We start from the raw sequence: 23,089 nt of genomic DNA on the forward strand, positions 1-23,089 counted from the left end.
GGATGCAGCTCCTTGAGGGTTTTGGATTCTCTTATATGTTTGGAGTCCCATGATGATGGGCTCAAATTGCAGTTTGAGAAGACTTCCAATCTTCCAAGGCCTAAAGACTGTCTGTTTCTTTGCCATCCCTCAGCATCTATACAGCATCCACCTCGCTGAACAACCTGAGAACAGTACCATGCAGCTGGCTGACCACATTAAGGTGAGGTGTCTGGGCCAGTGGTTGAGCCCCTCATAGAGATCAGAAATGGGAGACATCAGATCACGCCCTCAAGGTCTGTCACATAAGACTGGAACAGGGTCACTAAGGCCAGATCAGGGAAGCTCAGAGAACCCACTTACGGATGGGGGCCAGGTGAGGGTAGAGGCTTCTTAGAGACGGTGATGGGGCAGAAGGGCTCCTGTTGGGGGTTGACAACCATCTGCTTCTATCCTCACAGTTCACCCAGAGTGCCCTGGACTGCATGAGTGTGGAGGTGGGACGGCTGCGGGCCTTCTTGCAGGTGAGAGCACAACTAGATCTGTTTGAGCGCCTCTTCCTTCATAGTCCCCACCTCCACCCCCAGCCCTAATGCTGACTTGGCTCTGCATCTGTTTCCTATTCCCTGAGTAGGGTGGGCAGGAGGCTTCAAATATTGCCCTCCTGCTCCGGGACCTGGAGACTTCGTGCAGTGATATCCGCCAGTTCTGCAAGAAGATCCGGAGGCGAATGCCAGGGACAGATGCTCCTGGGATCCCAGCTGCACTGGCCTTTGGACCACAGGTTTAGGGCTGTGAAGGGGGATGGGAAAGAAGCCAAGTAGAACCAGAAGGGGCTGGCATGTCAAATCTGGATCTGCTTAGGGAACAAGAATGGTTTTGAGGTAGCTGGGAACTGTGGTGCTGGGTCCAGAGTGGGCTCCTGATTCTGGCCTGTTGCATAGGTATCCGACACACTCCTAGATTGCAGGAAGCACTTGACGTGGGTGGTGGCTGTGCTGCAGGAGGTGGCGGCTGCCGCTGCCCAGCTCATTGCCCCACTGGCAGAGAACGAGGGACTGCCTGTGGCTGCCCTGGAGGAGCTGGCTTTCAAAGCAAACGAGCAGGTGGGCTGGGATGGCTGGGCAGAAGGTGGTGATGGGGGAGTCAGGTGGCCAGTGTGGGGCTTTCACTACTGCCCTTGGCCCCTGCAGATCTACGGGACCCCCTCCAGCAGCCCCTATGAGTGTCTGCGCCAGTCATGCAGCATCCTCATCAGTACCATGAACAAGTTGGCCACAGCCATGCAGGAGGGAGAGTATGATGCAGAACGGCCCCCTAGCAAGGTAGGTGGGATGGCTCCTTGAAGGGGCTCCGGGGCCTGGAGGAGCAGAACCTAGAGAGCTGCTGCTAATTGTGGGAGGGCTGGGAGGCAGGAGGGAGCAATTTGAGGAGCATCATCCTGCTTAGAAGGCAAGGAGGGTTTCCCTTTGACGGGATCTTTCTGAGAGGAGCGCCTTGATGACCTCCTCTCCCTACCCCTGCCCCCTGCCTCCTGCCCCCACCCTTAGCCTCCCCCAGTTGAGCTGCGGGCTGCAGCCCTTCGTGCAGAGATCACAGATGCTGAAGGCCTGGGCTTGAAGCTTGAAGATCGAGAGACAGTTATTAAGGAGTTGAAGAAGTCACTCAAGATCAAGGTGAGGATAGGGAAGGCTCAGGGTCTGGGGGGCCAGGAAGTAGTGTGGGGCGCAGGGACGCAGTGAGTGTTGCTGATCGTAACTGAGAGAGTTGGGGATTGAGCGGGGAGAAGTGGTGCCTGTGATCAGTGGGAGTTCTTGTGGGCCCTCGGGGAGCTTTCTACCTCGTGGTCTATCCCAAGTCTCTGGGGGGCCCATGGGAGAGTGTAAGGGAACTAGATGCTCTTCTGCCCTTGTGCAGGGGGAAGAGCTCAGTGAGGCCAATGTGCGGCTGAGCCTTCTGGAGAAGAAGCTGGACAGTGCTGCCAAGGATGCCGATGAGCGCACCGAGAAGGTCCAGACTCGGCTGGAGGAGACCCAGTCGCTGCTGCGGAAGAAGGAGAAGTCAGGCACCTTCCCGGCCCCTGCTCTCTCCGCCCCCCCCGCCCCCCCCCCCCCCCCCCCCCCCCCCCCCCCCGCCAGCTGCTCCCTGCCTCCTAGCGCAGGCCCTCTTGTAGTGAGACTCTCTCCAGGAGGACAGACGCCATTTTCCTCCCCACTGACAGCCCCATTGTCTCATCACAGTCTGAGCCTCTTCTGCCCCTGGCTCCTCACCAGCAGGGCTACTCCACGGACCTATCAGGACTGAGAAGTGGGGGCGGGGCCATGGGGGAGGGGCACTGCCCAAGCCCAGATTCTCTTTCACAGAGAGTTTGAGGAGACGATGGATGCACTTCAGGCTGATATCGACCAGCTGGAGGCAGAGAAAGCAGAGTTAAAGCAGCGACTGAGCAGCCAGTCCAAGCGCACAATCGAGGGACTCCGAGGGCCCCCTCCCTCGGGTATTGCTACCCTGGTCTCTGGCATTGCTGGTGGTGAGTGCACTGGAACAGGCAGCACCAGCCCAGAGGAGATGGAATGGCCCGCCTCCTGTCCTTGGCCTCAGTTTGACTTCTGCCACCCCCAACCCCCCCCTGGATGTTCAGCCAGGAGCATGCTTGCCCAGTTTCACTGTGGCAACTTTCACCAAGATTTTACTTCTGAAGATAATGTGCAGAGTTCCTCTGACCAAGGTGGGGCAGTAAGGCCTTACCAAGTTATTAGTGACGCTCAGAATTATGGTGACAGTTGGACTCTAGTAGGTGTCCCTTCTGGGTCTGCAGTCTGGCCTTTCTGTCCCAGCCCTTTATTCCGGAGGGTCATCAGCCTGCAGCAGGCTGGGCTCACTGCTGTGGTATCCAGTTGTACCTGGTTCTTGCTCTTGATTCCTCCTCTTCTTGGGCACTGCATTTTCCCCACTGAGTTCATGTGGCTTCACCCTGTAGTGTGGTTGTCTCTTCCATTGCTGAATTCTTCCAGTTTCGCTTGGGCTTTGTGTGCTGACCTTTGCCTGGTCTCTTCGTGTGGTCAGGGCTCCTTACCTGGAGTTTTTCTGGCTTCCAGGCCTCTGGAGGTGGCCACTGCCATCTTAGTTCTCATCTACCATGTACTTTGTTTTTTGTTCTCTCTTCAGTTTCTTACTTAACCTTTTTACCTCCAGAAGACAAACTCCTTGTAATGGAATTAAACCCTCAGGATCTCTCGATCTCCCCTGCTGTGCTTGTCTTGTCTGCTGGCTTCACCTGGGGTCTTGTCCTCATCAAAGCCCCCATCACTGGTGCTGCTTGACCCTGAAAGCGACCAAGTAGCTTCTTGACTTTAGACTCCCGTGGTGCAGATGGCTCCATGTTCCTTGGGAGAGGAGTCTCCAGAATTATCACGTTGCGTTGTTTTAGCATAGGCTCTTTAAACAAATATCAGTTCTTAATTTATGAAACTTCACACCAAAAAAGGGTGACTTCTGACTCAGAGCAGTGGGCAACCTGAGGAACATGGGAATATGTCTACATCCTCAAGTGTTGCTGCTGGGGAGCAGTAAGGGTGCAGGCACATCAGGGTCTCGGGAGCATTCCATCTGCCCTTCTGGGAGATAGAGTATGAGGCGGGCAGGCGGGAATGGCCTCATGCCTCAAGTGCTTCCTCCAGTGCGCACTCCCGCTGCCACTCTTCCTCACATGTTGCACCCTGTATTGTGGCCTGACTCCCCTTTTCTGTCTTTCTTTCATACACATTTACTCTTTTCTCAAAAGTAGAGTCTTGTTAGAGAAGGTGTGGTGATCAGAGGAAAGGTTTTCCTGCATGCCCAGGATTCCTCTGGTATGTCCCCCTCACCCCTACATCCTCTAATTCCTCTCTCCTCTTTTCCTGCTCCCCCATGGGCTCTCCTGAGCACAGAAGAGCAGCAGCGAGGTAGAGACCAGTCCTGGCAGGGGGTCAGCAGGGCTGGTGGGAGTTGGGGCTGGGGGAGCCGGGGGAGCAGTCGAGACTGGAGGTGGGAGGGGATAAGGAAAGGGGATGAGTGGGGATGGGGCCCGTCCTCAGCCCTCTCTACCTGGAGCTCATGGCCTTTGTTATGGTGTCCACAGGAGGTGCCCCTGGGCAGGCTCCGGGGTCTGTGCCAGGCCCAGGGCTGGTGAAGGACTCACCACTGCTGCTTCAGCAGATCTCTGCCATGAGGCTGCACATCTCCCGGCTCCAGCATGAGAATAGCATCCTCAAGGTGAGAGGTCACAAGGAGTGTGGGTGGAGATGGAGTATAGCTGCCTCATTGACGATAGATGGTAGGGCCTTCTATCACGTCTTACCACCACCCTTTCTCCCCCCCTTCCCCCACAGGGAGCCCAGATGAAGGCATCCTTAGCAGCCCTGCCCCCTCTGCACGTGGCAAAGCTCTCTCTTCCACCCCATGAGGGCCCTGGCAGTGAGCTAGCTGCTGGAGCACTGTATCGTAAGACCAACCAGCTGCTGGAGACGTTGAATCAGTTGAGCGCACACACCCACGTAGTGGACATCACTCGCACCAGCCCTGGTATGGACCCTCCAACTCCTGAGATGAAAAACACACCTCCTCCCCTCGCCCCAGGGATGTAGTCCCTGCCCAGTTGTAGTCTCTGTAATTCCCACACCAGAGAGGCTCTTCCTAGCACTGCTCTTTGGCCTCAGTGTTCAATTGCTTGATTTACCTGCTCTCTTGGATGCCTACTCCATGAGAGGGTCCAGTATCTGCACTAACGACCCTTCATCCAGTACAGCTGCCTGCCTGGGTCTTGGTGGGTCTCACTAGCCTTCTCTCCCTACAGCTGCCAAGAGCCCATCAGCCCAGCTCCTGGAGCAAGTGGCTCAGCTCAAGTCCCTAAGCGACACGGTCGAGAAGCTCAAGGTTAGTCTAGACCCTGCCCTTTCTCACCCCGACAGTGCCCACTTTGGAGCATTCCATGGGGAGGCCCTAACAAGTTCATTTCCCAGGGTTCTGGGGGCCCAGCCATGTGCTCTATGACGCGCTGGGGAGGAGGTGGAAGGGAAGGCAGGGTTCCTGCCTCGGGCGCTCACCCCCAAACAGATTCTCATCAGCAGAAAACAGGTTCTCATCAACGAAGTGGGTTGAGCCAGGATCATCCTCAGAGTGTGTGGTTTTAGGCACAGCTTGTGTGAGAGCTGAGATCACTGCAGAGTAGAATGGTTGAAAATGGCTTCCCGAAAGCAATAGAATCAGAGCAAGGATGTTGGGTAGAGATGGGATTGGAGTTGATAGCAAAAGTATGGTGATAATACCCTGCTTTATTGGTGTTAGTGTTCCTTGCTGTGAAACCAGGGAGATGCTGGGCTAGCCTCTGGGGGTGCCCTAAATGAATCCTATTCCCCTGCTCTGCCAGGATGAGGTTCTTAAGGAGACCGTATCTCAGCGCCCTGGAGCCACGGTCCCCACTGACTTTGCCACCTTCCCTTCATCAGCCTTCCTCAGGGTAAGAAGGACCATGGGGAGGGGAAGGGGCAGTATAGAGGGCTCAGGTGGGTCCTTCCCCTCCCCTCCAGAATTTGAAGAGGCTTCTAGGGTCTCAGTTCCAACAACTGAACTGAACTGAACATCCTGAGTTATCTGGCCAAGTCTTACTTGCAAGTAACTTAAGAGTGCTTGCTGTGCTTCCCCAAATTCCAATATTTTATCGGTTAAACATCTTTTATGACACTTGACACCAAGAGGAACTCAGAACTCCCTTGTCAGACTGTGTACCTCAATTCTGATTTGGAAAATGTGGTCATTATAGCCTAGGAGCCTCAAGGCCTCAGTCTCCCAGGGTCTCAGAGTTCAGGAACCCTGTCAGTGGCACACAGCTCAAGTGAGCCCCTGACCTGGAGGCCTCTTCCCCCTCCCAACTTCCAGGCCAAGGAAGAGCAGCAGGACGACACTGTATACATGGGCAAAGTGACCTTTTCCTGTGCTGCTGGCCTTGGACAGCGACACCAGCTGGTGCTCACCCAGGAGCAGCTGCACCAGCTTCATGGTCGCCTCATCTCCTAAATGCTCCTTGCCTCACTGTCTCCTTCTACCCTCAGCCCTCCTGGTCCCGCTCTACCTGATGCATAGCCACCAGGCAGCCCCCAGGTAGAACCACGTGTGTAAAGCTGTTCCTGCCCCATTCAGCTTCACTCCCACCTGTCAGTGCCCTGCCCCTTCACCTGGGTTCCCCAGTTTCCATTCCCTGACCTCTGTGGGAATTCACTGTTCAGCTGCTCCCTCCTTCCTGAGGAGCCTCAGGGGCTGTGGGGGTTAGGTAGGCTGAGACCCCACCACCAAAGGCTGAGTGAGCTTTCCCTGATTGAGGACTTCACCCCTTGATTAAAGCCACTTCTGCTTCAGTGTTCTCTGTGTGGTATTGAGAGTGGGACTTGGGCCATTTGACTCATAGCAGGAGTGGAGGAGAAGGGATGCTGGGGAGGCTTTGGCTGTGCCACATTTGAAGGTCTTCCTCTGAAGTAACCAGTAGAATGCTGTGCTCCTCAGATTTGTGTGCAGTAAGTTTTTCTGAGCAGGGGGAAAAGGGCTAGACCAAGGGCTCAGCTCCTGAGTTCACTTATGGAGTTAGGAGGGCCAGGAGTGCGTAGCCTCTGCTAGGCCTGCCTCTGCTTTATGGATCTTCCATTGCTTTTCAGGCCAGTATTTGGAGCTGGGCTAATGGTATGGTCACCACTCCAGCCAACTTTCTGATGTACTGGCACAGTCTCCCTGTAAGATCTGGGGCCTCTCAGAGGGAACATTTACTAAGCAAGGGAAGACCAAAGCAACAGACTGATAAGAAAGGACAGAAGTTACAAAAGCTGCTCTCAAGTCCCACTACAAATTAGTATTACCTGGGGAGCTTCTTTGAAAAAATTTGCTTGTTTCTGGGCCTGGCCCAGACCTACTGAAATCACTTCTAGACTTGGGGCCCATTAGGCCAATGAACAGTGCGCCAATATTTTAGAGCTTAGCCCCAATTTAGTTCAGTTGGCTGACTCCTTGATACTTTTTTTTTTTTTTTTTTGGCCGCACACCTGCACCCCCTGCAGTGGAAGTGCAGCGTCCTAACCACTGGACAACCAGGGAATTCCCTTGATACTCTCCTTTATTCCCTCCTTGGGGAAATCCTGCCCAGGCTGCCAGAGGTCTCTGATCCAACTGAAGGGAGAGACCCTTAGTGCTTAGGGGCAGCTCCAGTTAGATCAGGTCCTCCACTTGTGGAAAGGAGCAGACAGGAAAAGGAAGCTCCAGGTTGGGAGCCCAGGGCACACAGTTAATGCTGGGCACATTCCCAACTGGCACACCCTCTGGGAAGGTCAGTGGATTATGGTGTTTGATACCTGCTCTGCACCTTAACCTTTTTCAACTGGGGTTCCAAGAGAAAGTGATTTGTGTGACTTTCCTCAATACTCCCAAGGATTACACATAGCTGATACCATTCTAGAGGCATAGGATATAATTCTACATGTACAAGGGGTCCCTAGGTTATTAGGGCTTAATTCTCCCAGAACTGGTTGAGAAGGGTGGCTGTGTCTTGATATCAGAGAGTCTTTACCTCACCTCTCCACACTGGGCTCCTTTAGTGCTGAGGAGATTGCAGACCACACTGCTCTTTGCCTGGGATTGGACTGTGTTCCTGTCCTTTCTCCCTAAGCTGCTGACCTCCCTTCCCATTGGTGGTTGAGATACCAAGGGACAACACTGGACAGCTCCCGGGGGCATGAGAAGAGGACAGGGCCTTCTTGTTCTGTCTTTTTCCCTTGGTAGTGGTTTCTCGCCATTACTGCTTTCTGAATACCATGCTTATTTATTCAGTTGTCTGTTGGTATCTATCTCAAAGTCAGCACGTCTGAAACGGAAGTCATCTTTTCCATGTCCTGTATATGACAAGCCACAAACCAGGGTTATCTGATGTCTTCTCCACTCTCCTTAGCTAATTTACTTACCCAGTCTTGTTCAGTTTTTCCTTCATTACTGTCTCTCAGATCTGTTAACTTTTCCCCACTCCCTCCATTGCTAACTTTGTGTATAATTCTTGCTCTGGGTATTTCAGCAGTCTTTAAGATGGTCATCCTACCTCCATTGCCTCTCTCAACCAATTCTCATAGATGCTCGAGGGACCTTTCCAAAATGCACACTGGGCCATGTCATTCTTTGTTTAAGTCCTGAAGTGGTTCTTCCAAGTAGAATTTAAAAGTCAAACAAAATCCTGATATGGTTCCTCCAAGTGTCTAGAATATAAAATTTAAATTCACTAGAATGGCACACAGGACCATCCATGATTTGAATTCTGCCCACTTCTCCAGCCTCTCTTGTGCTTCATGGTCTAGGGTTAGGTGAAGCCCTGCAGTTTCTTTGCCACCATGCCCAGGCCTCTTCCCACTGCCCAGAATACCAGTTACCTCCTTCCTTCCTTTCTACCTCTCTGCCCCCACCCCATCCCATCTTAGCTGACATCCTGTTCACTTATTAAGACAGTTCTGGCATTGCTACCTTAGGATATCTCCAGTCTCTGTAACCTCTTAGGTGTTCCTCTTCTGGAGCAGCAAAGAATATGAACCCCTCTTTTTTTTTTTTTCAGATGTGCTTGGATTTAGTTGCTTTGTGACCTTGGCAAGGTTTCTAATCTCTGGTCTGCTTTCTCAACTGCACAATAGGAATAATAATACCACCTTCCAGGGCTGTAGTGAAGGCTAAATGAGATAACGCATGCAAGCTTAGCACACAGCTTTCTTTTCTTCACTGCATGCTCCTACGGCATTGCCTCATGCCAGTAAGTGTCTCTTTCCATTGTAATTGTGAGTTAACCCATCTGTCTCCCACTTTAGCCAGACTGAGAGTTCCTTTAAAGTGTCTTTCATCTCGGCCTCCCCCAAAACACAGGAGAAGGGCGCATGTTTGGGGAGCAGCACTATGAGTTTCATTTTAGAAATGAGTTTGAGGTGCCTGTGAGAATTTCCAAGTAGAGATGTCCTTTGACAGTTGGATCCAACTGGGGATAGAGCTCAGCAGAGAAGTCTGGATTGGAGATAAAGTCTGGGGAATGAGTTGAGAGTGTGGTTGAAGGCCTGATTGGGATGAGGTATATTGTCTTAATTCAGGTTACTTATTTAGTATAAGTAACAGTGAAATGCTAGTGCTTTATTGGTAGATACAGTCTTTAACCAGTGAGGGTAAGGAAAGCTAGTCAGGGAAAGAGAAGAAAACACAAGGTTTGTTTTAATGAGCTGGCCACTGCTTCACAAATATACAACCAGCCACTTGCCCGTGTGTGATGTCTCTGGATAGACTATACAGAAACACTGTGTTTGGGTTGATGGAGGGATGGAGAGCAAATTCACCTCCTCTCTGTTCTGTCTCCTGTCCTTCATGGCTCCAAGTTTGCCCTGTTGGGTGTTTGCTCCCCATCACTTGCTGGGATTGTGTTAGTTGACTACCAGAAAAGCCAGGTCCCATGCCCTGCAGCATGACATATCATCCAAGTCCTGAAGTGGTAAGGTGAACAGAAGGGCACTGGCTTATAGGACTTGGTCAAGACAGAGTAAGCAGCTGAAGGCCTGGGAATCAGGTGAGGCTGCAAATCACCTGAGGGGAGAGTACAGGGCTGGAGGAGGGGGGAGCCCTGGGCAGTTCTGAGAGTTAAAGAACCCACAGCGGAGCCCCAGGGATCATCCGCTGGGGCAGAGGCCCCCAGAGGCCGTGTCATAAGGCCAAGGAAGAGAGAGACTTGCAGGAGGTAGTTGATAGTTTCTGGTATCACTCAGACGTCAAACGGGCTTGAGTTCAGAAAGAAAGTGCCATCTGATTCTGAGATGCCTGGTGAGCTGGCCAGAGCTCCCTCTATTGGGGGAATAGCGGAGAAAAGAAACGGGATTGTGGTGGCTTGAAGGGGGAGAGAGCAGCATTGTGTGTACTGCTGTGTCCCGATGTTCAGTGGTGGAAGGTGGGTGGCCAGGGGATGGCAGACAGCTGACACAAGCATCATTGCCTATAGATGATATGGGAGCTGCTCATGGAGCCCAAGAGATTTCTGGAAACTGGGATGGGATGTGGTGGTGGCGGGGGAGGCCTCGTGAGGTACTTTGTATACCAAGGATGGTGCATAGCATGGGAGCAGCCTCCTTTGATCCAGCTAAACCCAGAACTGCCAGTTGTGAAAGGAGAACGCAGTCTCAGTTTTGTCTTCTAGGAGCCCCTCTCTTTTTGGGGTTCTTGGGCAGATTTCCAGAGTCAGCATCACCTTCCCCAACATGGAGACAACTTTGTGAAGTAAGTATAAGGCTTATATCCCAGCTCTTCCACTTATAAGCTGTATGAACTTGGGGAAGTTGCTTAAGTTCTCAACCTCAATTTCTATACCTATACTCTGAGGCTAATAGCACCTTCCTCAGGTATTTTTTTCCTCAGGTAATCTTCAGGGAAAGATTAAATGAGATAGCATGTTTGACACAGGTACTCAATAAGAAATGATACTGGAAGAGACTGATATTGAACAATGAAAAGGAAATGAAATACAAGCAGCCACATTCCCAAGACATATACTTATGACACAAATAATTATATTTTGGGTTCCAACGCATAGGAAGTCCTCAGTGCCCCAGTTTTTGGTTTTTTTCCATGGGTGGTTACCATCCTATTTTTTACCGACCAGGCACTGTTTCCCCCTATTCTTAGCAGGCCAGGGTTGGGGAAGAGTCAGATGCTTGTGGCACTCCCACCTCACCCCAGTTTGAATTTACCTTCTTGGTTCCTGTTTTCTGTGCTGTCGCACAGTGGGAAGCAGGAGTGGGGGCCATACAGAGACCTGTCTCTGCTGGCTAGTCCTAGGAAATGTGCAGAGCCCTAGAGCCAATTCGGCCCTACTCAGCCTTGGGGCTGAAAGTGAGCCAGGAGCCTGTGTGCTCTACAGCTCCAAGTGCCCAACTGGAGAAGCTTCATAGCACTGAATACCTTGAACTCTGTCAAGTAGACCCAGAACACCTAGAGAACATGGAATCTGAGGGTGAGCAGCCTCTCTTGCCTCCCTGTGGATGTTAAACTCCGTGTAGCCGTCTCCTCCTCTGTCTGTATTGGAAAGCATGTCCATCTACCCAGCCTTCCTTCATCTCTACCACGTGTGCCAGTTGAAACAGCCAATGCTGCTCTCAGGGACAGACAGCCTCTGTTGCTGAGGTGCTCAGAGGGGTGGCCTGGGATGTTTGGCCTCCATTTCTCCTCAGAAGGCTGGGGGGTTCAGGGATGAGACCTGGACTCATCTCGCCCACATAACCAGTGTCAGTAAATATATGTGTCACCCTGTGTTTTGTTACTTTTTATTGTGGGAAAATTTAACATACAAACGAAGAGAGTAAAGTGTAATGCATCTCCATGTGCCCATATTCATTATTTCATGATTGACCTTGTTTCCTCTATGTAGCTCTTCTTCACTCTACTCTCCCCCCAGATAATTTTGAAGCAAATCCCAGACATCGTTTCACACAAAAGTATTTTAGTATCCCTAAAAGATAGAGCACTTAAGAAAACTACAATACCATTATTGCACCTAAAAAAATTCATCAAATATCCAGTGTTCAAATTTCCTGATTGTTTCATAAATGTTTTGCTTTGTAGTATGTGTATCTGGGCAAGTGTCAGGAAAAAGATAATATTACTACAAATAGTTGTTTCTTGAGTTCCATATTCTAAATTACCATTATCGTACCAATACAACATGTACTTTATATGCATGTATCTTAAGCTTCATTTCCAGTGTGTCAGCAATTCAAATATATCATATTCTCACCCTGAGAATACAAAGAACACAACATGGAGGAAGATTGAGAACATAAGTTCCCAGTACTTAGTCACTAGTGATTGTAGGGATTCCTTTTAGTGTTTTCTATGTAAAACATTAATTTAAAGATGTCCTGCCATGGCTCTGCAAGAATAGAATTGCCAGAGGGGGAGTACAATGGAACAAAAAAGGTCCCAGAGTTGTTAGGAAGAGATGAAAGTTGGAAGAAAAGGAGAGAGAATATATTTTGAAACTAAATATAAGGATTTCCTTCATTCAGCATGTAAGTATCTGTCTTAGCTTGGGCTGCTATAACAAAATACCATAAACTGGGTCGCTTATCAACAACCAAAATTGATTTCTCACAGTTCTGGAGGCTAGAAGTCTGAGATCAGGGCGCCAGCATGGTCAGGTTATGGAGAGAGTGCTCTTTTGGTTGCAGGCAGCTGACTTCTTCGTATTCTCACATGGCAGAAAGAGAGCAAGCTAGTTCTCTGGCCTTTTTGTGAGGATATTAATCCCACTCACGAGGGCTCCACCTTTCTGACCTACTTACCTCCCAAAGCTTTACTTGGTAAAATACATCACTTTGGGGATTAGATTTCAACATATGAATTTTGGGGGACACAAACATTCAGTCCATAACAGCATCCAAATAGGTTCTGAGGAGAGAAATCATATCCTCTTGCTTCTGCCTCAGATCACCCATTAATATACCAAATAGACAGTGCCCATCACCTGAGAAGGAGCACTCTCCTCCCAGCATTGTATATGGGAAGCCTGGGCAGTGGGAAAGGAAAGTGATGGGAGAGCAACTTGCTTTTGAGATACTCTAGGTGGTGGGTGTCAAACCCTTCACTTTGGAAAGTCTGTCAGATAGCTGAAGCGGTGACTCTCCAACTTTATAAATGACGGTAGCTGTAACATTTATACTGAGTATTTGAAATGATTGAAAAAATGTTTATGGAAAGGGCCAGATAGATACCCAGGCAATAAGGGAATGTGGATATTGAATAAGAATTAAGTGCTTTCAACCTCTGCTCCACAGGTCAGGTTCAAAATTCTAAACCCTCTGACTTTAGATTAAATATGGGGCAAATGCCAAGTAAAGCTTTTCTTCAAATTCAGTAACTGAACGGAGCTATAAAAAAATAAACACTTCCATAGAACATAACTTAGAACAGCCCTTTGAACTTCCTTCATTCAAGGCACACCAAACTAGCCAAAGATGTTGCACTTTTCAACAAACAGAATAGTGGAGGGTTTGCCATAGACACAACCCTTTGTCATAGGAAGAGGCATGTAAAGCTGCAAGAGCGATGAAGCTGCGGTCAGCACTGGATACAGTGAGGATGGGTACAGGACAGGGACCCGGAAAGACACTTTTCTCTGTCCCTATCCCTGTTGAAATGCTGTATTTATAAACACTGAGGGCAGTCTATCCATTTTCTGAGAACTGGCTTAGTGGAGAAGGAAGTGACAAGATTTTTTTGTCCCCTGAAATTGCTAAATAGGACTTTATAGAGAGGCACACGAGAGGTCATCAGATGACTGAAATAAGTTGAGGAATTTGAAAGGTGAAGAATTTTACAGATGTCAGAGGTCATTTCTCCCTGGCTTGCAGAGCCCTTCAGAGTCAGCCATGAGTATGGTAATACCTGCTATTCCCATCTTTTTAGTGATGGCGGCACAACAACAAAGGGAATGGCATTAACCAGCTTGCATGCAATGGGGAAGCTACAAAAAGATTGCCCAGTAGTTTTAGTTCTGGGGGAGGGAGATATTTCCAATTTCTCAAAGATTTGTACCCCCAGGGTAATTTGTTTTCTGTTTAATTTTTCATATTTAATTCCTGGTGTTAATAGGTTAAGAATGTAGAACTTTCCCAAGTGCTGATTTATAGATAATGTTTATAAGCAACACACAAATTGTTCAGTTTCACAAATAATAACATTCATTGATTCTGTTAAATGCAATTTCAATTCTTATTTTAAGTGTGACAATTAAACAATATAGCTAAATATACACAAAATCTGTGTATCCTGAACTACAGGAAGTTGAACAGGTGGTTTCTATAGCTATATTGGATTTTAGTCGACACTTTTCCACAATGAACAAGTACTAACGAATATATTATAAAACACTACACCAAATGCTTATTCTGCCATCAGCTTTTTAAGCAATGCCATTACAGATCCTACTGAAAACATGTATTTTATTTTTATTTTTTATTTATTTATTTTTTTTCGGGGGTACACCAGGTTCAATAATTTGTTTTTATACACATATCCCCGTATTCCCTCCCTTCCTTGGCTCCCCCCCCTCGAGTCCCCCCCACCCTCCCTGCCCCAGTCCTCTAAGGCATCTTCCATCCTCGAGTTGAAAACATGTATTTTAGAAGCTTTGATCTGATCTGGGAAAATGGGTTCTCCTACAACTTGACAAATAGTACATAAGCCCCAAAGCTTTTAAATAAAAAAAGTCTTCCAACACTGAAGCATTCATGTGAAACAGTTTCTCAAAAAAATCACTCACGCTATCTGAAGAAAATAAAACAATTTATCTTTTGAGACATTCTTACAAAAGACTATATCATCTTTTACTTAAGAGAAACACAAACTAATTCACTATCCTTAATAATCTGTTAGATTACTATTGTCTAGAAATTAGAATACATGAAACACATTTTCTGCTCTCATAGGGTCCAAGGTGACATTTAGATTTCACATATTAAGCAGTTATAGTATAGCCTACAGTGGCACAAAGACTTGCAATACATCATTCAGGTGGTCAAAAGTCAGAAGGAGCAGCATGGTTTGCAAGATACTTTTAACTTTTGTTTGGTCATTAAAGTTCAATAAGTAGGGACTTCCCTGGTGGTGCAGTGGTTAAGAATCTGTCTGCCAGTGCAGGGGACACAGGTTCAATCTGGGAAGACTCCCACATGCCACGGAGCAACTAAGCCCATGCGCTGTAACTACCGAGCCTGTGCTCTAGAGCCCATGTGCCGCAACTAGTGAGCCCATTCGCTGCAACTACTGAAGCCCGCACGCTCTAGGGCCTGTGTGCCATAACTACTGAGGCTGTGTGTTGCAACGTGCCTAGAACCTGTGCTCCACAATAAGAGAAGCCACCGCAATGAGAAGCCAGCACACAACAGAGTAGCCCCCACCTGCCGCAATTAGAGAAAGCCCACACGCAGCAACAAAGACCCAATGCAGCCAAAGACAAAAACAAAAAACCAACCAAACAAAACCCCAATAAGTAATTTGAGTACTGTAATATAAAGGCAGGCAATTAAAATCTCAAATATTACTCTAAAATCAAAGACATGAAAATCTTGTGTTTCTTCATCTTTTATTTACAGGGTTAGATATCAGGACCTTACTGTAGAAAATATTGTTACAATTTATGGCTGCCCCAGAAAATAATGACGCTTCAGAAATTTAAAATTATAAAAGAAGCTTCCGTTCTTCATTCACAGTAAGCAAGACTTTAACCTCAGTAAACTTCCCTGGATTCTTTCAAATAAAGAAGGTATCTGGGACTTGCCTGGTAGCCCAGTGGGGAAGACTCTGAGCTCCCAATTCAGGGGGCCCAGGTTTGATCCCTAGCTGGGGAACTAGATCCCACATGCATGCTGCAACTAAGAAGTCCGCATGCTGTGACTAAAGATCCCACATGCTGCAGCTAAGACCTGGAGCAACATAAATAAGTAAATAAATAAATATTTTTTAAAAAGATATCTTCAATTGGTACTTGACCTTGTCTTCCAGCTGACGTCACCTTGAGTCATTTCAGTGATGAACTCTATGATGAGGTCTTCAAGAATATCCACCGGCTCGGTATAAGGATTCTAATCATCCCCAAACCCATACATGATTCTCATAATTCTTTAGAAAAAAGTCTCCTTTACCAGGTCTGCATTCCACATCTCCTCCACTTTCTTCATTTTCTTCCTTAGAGGTGGGGTTTTCTTCCCTATCTTCTCAAGGGCATTTTTATTCTTCAAGTATGTCCGTGATGTCCTGCCAGTGCTATTCAGACCTAGACTCAGTTGGATGGCTGGGGTGCCACGTTTGGAACAGAGACTGATGCAGTGCCAAAGTCTCCCCAAGTCATTGCTCAGTGACTGGGGCTGGTGTCATGACAGGAGCAGGAGAATCCCACCCTAAAGGGAAATCTGCATCACTGCTTCCGTGCTTAGATTTGGATGGGTGGTGGGGTGACATGATTGCTGGTGACAGTCTTCGAGGATGGAGGGAGAATAGTGACTTTGCTTCTAGGTGGGTTTGGGAATAAACTTAGCCCTCTAGTCCGTGTAGTCCTGGGGTTAGAAACACATCATCTTTTGGTCAGAATATTCCCATTACTTACCTTGATGATCTGTCCTTCCTTGAAGCCCAGATTCAACTTGGGATGAACAGCCATCTCCTGAGATTCTTTGGGTATCTCAGATACCTGCTTTACCTAGCTGAAGTGATTTTTGCAAAGGGATATTAAAATCAAAGACATCACCCTGATCTATAAAGCAAATGCCAATGAAAGCACTATATATAGTGTCATCCTGGAGCTAGATTACAAAATAGAACCTGGAATCCGTCACTGTCTCCTCAGCCAGGATATTGTTCTACTGATGCCTGAGCGAAGAGCCTGCCTGATACTTTATACTTGGGTTGATATAGGCAGTCATTCCTTTTAAAGTGAACAGTCTAGGAGAGAAATCATAAAGATCAGAGCAGAAATAAATGAAATAGAAACAAACAAGTGAAAAAAAATAGCAAAAATCAATAAAACTGAAAGCTGGTTCTTTGAGAAGATAAAATTGATAAACCTCTAGCAAGACTCATCAAGAAAAAGAGGGAGAGGACTCAAATCAATAAAATTAGAAATGAAACAGGAGAAGTTACAACAGATACCACAGAAATAAAAAGCACCTTAAGAGACTACTACAAGCAACTATATGCCAATAAAATGGACAACCTGGGGCTTCCTAGGTGGCGCAGTGGTTAAGAATCCGCCTGCCAATGCAGGGGACACAGGTTTGATCCCTGCTCCAGGAAGATCCCACATGCCACGGAGCAACTAAGCCCGTGTGCCAAAAAAACAAAACAAACAAACAAAAAAAAAATGGACAACCTGGATGAAATGGACAGATTCTTAGAAAGGTATAAACTTCCAAGACTGAATCAGGAAGACAGAAAATATGAACAGACCAATCACAAGTAATGAAATGAAACTGTGATTAAAAATCTTCCAACAAGCAAAAGTCCAGAACCAGATGGATTCACAGGTGAATTTTATCAAGCATTTAGAGAAGAGCTAACCCCCATCCTTCTCAAGCTCTTCCAAAAAATTGCAGAGGAAGGAACACTCCCAAACTCACTTTATGAGGCCACCATCACCCTGATACCAAAACCAGACAAAAATACTACAAAAAAAGAAAATTACAGGGCAATATCACTGATGAATTTAGATGCAAAATCCTCAACAAAATACTAGCAAAGAGAATCCAACAACACATTAAAAGGATCATACACCATTGGACTTCCTAGGTGGTGCAGTGGGTAAGAATCCACCTGCCAATGCAGGGGACACGGGTTTGATCCCTGCCCTAGGAAGATACCACATGCCACAGAGCAACTAAGCCCGTACGCCACAACTATTGAGCCTGTGCTCTAGAGCCCATGAGCCACAACTATTGAGCCCATGTGTCGCAGCTACTGAAGCCCACATGCCTAGAACCCATGCTCTGCAACAAGAGAGGCCACTGCAATGAGAAGCCCGTGCACCACAGCAAAGAATGGCCCCTGCTCGCCACAACGAGAGAAAGCCCATGTGCAGCAATGGAGACCCAACACAGCCAATAAAATAAATAAATAAATAAATAAATAAATAAATATATTAAAATAAACAGCTATTAAAAAAAAGACACTTAAAAAAAAAAGGATCATACAACATGATCAACTGGGATTTATCCCTGGAATGCAAGGATTCTTCAATACACACAAATTGATCAATGTGATACACCATATCAACAAATTGAAGGATTAAAACCACATGATCATCTCAATAGATGCAGAAAAGGCTTTTGACAAAATTCAACACCCATTTATGATAAAAACTCTCCAGAAGGTGGGCATAGTGGGAATCTACCTCAACATAATAGAGGCTATATATGACAAACCCACAGCAAACATCATTCTCAATGGTGAAAAACAAAGCATTCCCTCTAAGATCAGGAATAAGACAAGGATGTCCACTCTTGCCACTACTATTCAACATAGTTTTGGAAGTCCTTGCCACAGCAATCAGAGAAGAAAAAGAAATAAAAGGAATCCAAATTGGAAAAGAAGAAGTAAAACTGTCACTGTTTGCAGATGACATGATACCATACATAGAAAATCCTAAAGAGGCCATTAGAAAACTACTTGAGCTAATCAATGAATTTGGTAAAGTTGCAGGATACAAAATTAACACACAGAAATCTCTTTCATTTCTATACACTAACAATAACTGATCAGAAAGAGAAATTAAGGAAACAATCCCATTCACCATTGCAACAAAAAGAATAAAATACCTAGGAATAAAGCTAACTAAGGAGGTAAAAGACCTGTACTCAGAAAACTATAAGACACTCATGAAAGAAATCAAAGACGACACAAACAGATGGAGAAATATACTGTGTTCTTGGATTGGAAGAATCAACATTGTGAAAATGACTGTACTACCCAAAGCAATTTACAGATTCAATGCAATCCCCATCAAATTACTAATGGCATTTTTCACAGAACTAGAACAAGACATTTTATGATTTGTATGGAAATGCAAAAGACCCCAAATAGCCAAAGCAATCTTGAGAAGGAAAGACAGAGTTGGTGGAATCAGGCTTCCTGACTTCAGGCTATACTGCAAGGCTACAGTGATCAAGACAGTATGGTACTGGCACAAAAACAGACATAGAGATCAATGGAACAGGACAGAAAGCCCAGAGATAAACTATGGTCAACTAATCTATGACAAAGGAGGTGAGGATATACAATGGAGACAAGGCAGCCTCTTCAATAAGTGGTGCTGGGACAACTGGACAGCTACATGTAAAGGAATGAAGTTAGAACACTCCCTAACACCATACACAAAAATAAACTCCAAGTGGATTAAAGACCTAAATGTAAGGCCAGACACTATAAAACTCCTAGAGGAAAACATAGGAAGAAAACTCTTCAACATAAATCACAGCAAGATCTTTTTTGATCCACCCCCCTAGAGTAATGGAAATAAAAACAAAATAAATAAGTGGCACCTAATGAAACTTCAAAGCTTCTGCACAGAAGAGGAAACTATAAACAAGACGAAAAGACAACCCTCAGAATGGGAGAAAATATTTGCAAACGAATCAACAGACAAAGGATTAATCTCCAAAATATATAAACAGTTCATCTAGCTCAATATCAAAAAAACAACCCAATCAAAAAATGGGCGGAAGACCTAAATAGGCATTTCTCCAAAGAAGACAATGCAGATGGCCAAGAGGCACATGAAAAGCTGCTCAACATCACTAATTATTGGAGAAATGCAAATCAAAACTACAATGAGGTATCACTTCACACCGGTGAGAATGGGCATCATCAGAAAATCGACAAACAGTAACTGCTGGAGAGGGTGTGGAGGAAAGGGAACTCTCTTGCACTGTTGGTGGGAATGTAAATTGATACAGCCACTATGGAGAACAGTATGGAGGTTCCTTGCAAAACTAAAAATAGAGTTACCACATGACCCAGCAATCCCACTGCTGGGCATATACCCAGAGAACACCATCATTCAAAAAGACACATGCACTCCGATGTTCATTGCAACACTATTTACAATAGCCAGGACATGGAAGCAACCTAAATGTCCATCAACAGATGCATGGATAAAGAAGATGTGGTACATATATACAAAGGAATATTACTCAGCTGTAAAAAGCAATGAAACTGAGACATTTGTAGAGACATGGATGGACCTAGAGACTGTCATGCAGAGTGAAGTGAGTCAGAAAGAGAAAAACAAATATCATATATTAACACATATATGCAGAATATAGAAAAATGGTACAAATTAACCAGTTTGCAAGGCAGAAATAGAGACAGAGATGTAGAGAACAAACATATGGACATCAAGTGGGGAAAATGGGGAGGGTTGGTGGGGAATGAACTGGGAGATTGGGATACCAAATTGTACACTCTAAATATATGCAGTTTATTGTATGTTAACTGCATCTCAATAAAAGTTCTTAAAGAAAAAAACCAAAGTGCTATTGTGACCCTTGAGTGTAGAAGTCAGAAAATAAAAATTTACTAAACACATGTCAAAAAGAATTAAAAAAAAAAATAAAGTGAACAGTCTAAGCAGACTGGCCTGAATTCCAGCCTGTAGCCACCATTGGAGGCCTGGGGCAGAACCTGGTAGACATTGACATCCAGTTTCATGTGCAGGACAGGACTTATACTCTGACTGGGCTGCTATCTTGGCCTTGCTCTCCATGCCTGTTGTTTCCTTTAATCTCTAGATTCTTTCTTGCTTGCTTTTTCCTTATAATTTATTCGTTGAAGGAACTATTTCTCAAAGTATGTTTTTTTAATGCATCCTCATGGTGTTAATAGGTTCCTCTACTTTTCATATTTCCTATAAATTATTAGTTAGATTTAGAGCAGTGATTTTCCAAGTGTGGACCCCTGACCAACAACATGAGCAACACCTGGGGACCTGTAGGAGATGCTAAATCCTACCCATCCAGAGAGGCTGGCTGTCAAGGTCACCATCTTGGTGAGGCCTAGCATCCCATTTTTGTGAAGTCGCCCATTGAAGTAGGAAGGTCAAAACGACTGGAGTGGGAAGGGGTGAAAGGGGTGGGCAAGGTAGTGGCTGGTCTACTACTAGATAGATAGGTATTTCTAGGTTTTTTACTAACAAGGAAAAATTTGATTTTTTTTTTGCATGATATCAGAGCGAATGGAATGAATGGTTTAATTTAGCTGATTTAATGTACTTTGAAATGATATGGTTCTAATGGTTCAATATTCCCTGCCTTTCTTTGAGAATTGAGGGGGCAAGTATCCACTCTCCCTCAATGCTTATGCCATCAAATCTTGACACTTTCTAGAAGACAAGGTAGCTCAGATATGGCAGACCCTCCTCTGGAGTTTTAGGTCACCTTTGTACTTGGCAGCCTAGAAAGATCCTTGGCTGGATCCTTCATCTGCAGCAATAGCTTGTCAATTTCCTGTAGAGAATAAAAGCCAAGCCTGTTTCGTCAGGAGAGGTCCTTCTGATATTAATGGAAAGGGTCAGCCCAGGACTGGCCTTGCTGGCAGGCAATCAGGACTTATTCAAACAACTGAGGAACAACCAATACGTGGAATTGTACTTCCATGAACTCAACCTGCCTGTTAAGTTGTGAAGTCAAACTTTGTTTTCCAAAGCCCCAGTGAACAATATCTAAGATAAATTACTTTACAGCCATCTTGATACTCCTTTGTAAAAAAAAAAAAAAAAAAAAGCAAAGGATAAGCTGTATGCATTAGTTAATACTCATAGACTTGAACCCTAAAAGAGAATGGAGTAGATAGCTAGTGGGAAGCTGCTTCATAACACAGGGAGATCAACTTGATGATGGGTGATGACTTAGAGGGCTGGGATAGGGAAGGTGGGAAGGAGTCCCGGGAGGGAGGGGATGTGGGGATATATGTATAAATACAGCTGATTCACTTTGTTGTACAGCAAACACTGGCACAACAGTGTAAAGCAATTATATTCCAATAAAGAGCATAAAAAAAAAGAGAGAATAGATTTTACTGTATATAAATTATTTTATTTTATTATTTTTAACACATGCTTTTTTAAATTTACTTTTTGAAGTATAGTACATTTATAATATATTAGTTTCAAGTGTACAACATAATGATTCGATACTTTTATGGATTATACTCCATTTAATGTGTATACTTTTTTTTTAGTAAATTTTATTTATTTATTTATGGCTGTGTTGGGTCTTTGTTGCTGTGCAAGGGCTTTTTCTAGTTGCCGCTAGCCTGGCTACTATTCATTGTGGTGTGTGGGTGTGGAGCATGGGCTCTAGGTGCACGGGCTTCAGTAGTTGTGGCTCATGGGCCTTAGAGCACAGGCTCAATAGTTGTGGCACACGGGCTTAGTTGCTCCTCAACGTGTGATTTTCCCGGACCAGAGCTTGAACCCGTGTCCCCTGTATTGGCAGACGGATTCCTAACCACTGTGCCGCCAGGGAAGTCCCTAATGTGCATACATTTTAAAAAGTTAATTTAAAAAGAAAAGGGAGTTCCCTGGTTAAGATTCCACCTGCCAATGCAGGGGACATGGGTTTGATTTCTGGGCTGGGAAGATCTCACATGTTGTGGAGCAACTAAGCCTGTGCACCACAACTACTGAGACTGCGCTCTAGGGCCTGCGAGCCACAACTACTGAAGCCCATGTGCCTAGAGCCCGTGCTCTGCAACAAGAGGAGCCACTGCAATGAGAAGCCTGCGCATCATAAAAAAGAGTAGCCCCCGCTCGCCACAACTAGAGAAAGCCTGAGCGCGGCAATGAAGACCTAATGCAACCAATCAATCAATAAAGAGAAAGAGAGACCCCAGAGAGCTCTCTGATTCAAAAAAAAAAAAAAGAAAGAAAGAAAAAGAAAAAGAAAAAAAAGGAGCACTTCGGTTATCAGAATGACAAAACATGACCACAGCTTGTTAGAATTTTCCTACATATTTATTCAATGATATTGGAAATTCAGTTTTCAGTGGAAAAAAATCCTAACTTTCCATTTTGGAATGTAGGTAGTTAGGCTCCTGTTTTAAATGAAGATATGTCTGAAAAAGAAACATATCCACTGACCTAGGGTCAGTGGGGGGACAGAGTGGACAAGGGTGCAGAGACTGGAACTTACTTATGCATCCTACTCTTGATAGACATTGGGTTGCTTCCATGTTTGAGCACCTACGAACAATGCTATGTAAACATCCTTGTTCAAGTGCCCTGGTACACACATATACAAGTGACATTGCTTGGTCATTCAGTATGTATATTTTCATCTTTATTAAACATTGCCATATTGTTTTTGCAGAGTGGCTGTGCTGGTTTACACCCCCACCAGCAGGGCGAGTTCCCTTGGTTGGATTCAAGTGCACTCCCTTTGGGAGTGGGGGGAAATCAGTCTTGGAAAAAATGAGGAAGCCAGGCAGGGATGGCCTTGGGTGCCAATCCAAGGAATTCAGACTTTATTTGACTTATCTGTGAAGC

The 23,089-nt window shown here is 45.9% G+C and overlaps 1 protein-coding gene and 1 pseudogene across 11 annotated transcripts in view; one reads left to right on the forward strand and one right to left on the reverse strand.

The window, feature by feature from the left end:
- Positions 1–6,371, forward strand: part of DCTN1 (dynactin subunit 1) — a 29,280-nt gene extending 22,909 nt beyond the window's left edge. For 6 of the 11 annotated variants that reach the window (XM_057741538.1, XM_057741540.1, XM_057741533.1 and 3 more), the window contains 14 exons: positions 134–202; positions 441–503; positions 614–763; positions 924–1,085; positions 1,173–1,304; positions 1,530–1,655; positions 1,897–2,039; positions 2,343–2,509; positions 3,909–3,923; positions 4,100–4,233; positions 4,350–4,542; positions 4,814–4,893; positions 5,387–5,476; positions 5,896–6,371. In XM_057741538.1, coding sequence (XP_057597521.1) covers positions 134–202; positions 441–503; positions 614–763; positions 924–1,085; positions 1,173–1,304; positions 1,530–1,655; positions 1,897–2,039; positions 2,343–2,509; positions 3,909–3,923; positions 4,100–4,233; positions 4,350–4,542; positions 4,814–4,893; positions 5,387–5,476; positions 5,896–6,033 — 1,662 coding nt within the window. In that variant the 3' untranslated portion in view covers positions 6,034–6,371. The remainder of the gene's footprint in view (positions 1–133; positions 203–440; positions 504–613; positions 764–923; positions 1,086–1,172; positions 1,305–1,529; positions 1,656–1,896; positions 2,040–2,342; positions 2,510–3,908; positions 3,924–4,099; positions 4,234–4,349; positions 4,543–4,813; positions 4,894–5,386; positions 5,477–5,895) is intronic. The other 5 variants (XM_057741542.1, XM_057741534.1, XM_057741536.1 and 2 more) reach the window with 2 other exon arrangements.
- Positions 6,372–15,838: 9,467 nt separating this feature from the next.
- Positions 15,839–20,256, reverse strand: LOC130857655 (adaptin ear-binding coat-associated protein 1-like; annotated as a pseudogene).
- Between the last annotated feature and the right edge of the window lie 2,833 nt (positions 20,257–23,089).

This window comes from Hippopotamus amphibius, chromosome 7, assembly GCF_030028045.1.
Source record: "Hippopotamus amphibius kiboko isolate mHipAmp2 chromosome 7, mHipAmp2.hap2, whole genome shotgun sequence".
Classification (NCBI taxonomy): domain Eukaryota; kingdom Metazoa; phylum Chordata; class Mammalia; order Artiodactyla; family Hippopotamidae; genus Hippopotamus; species Hippopotamus amphibius.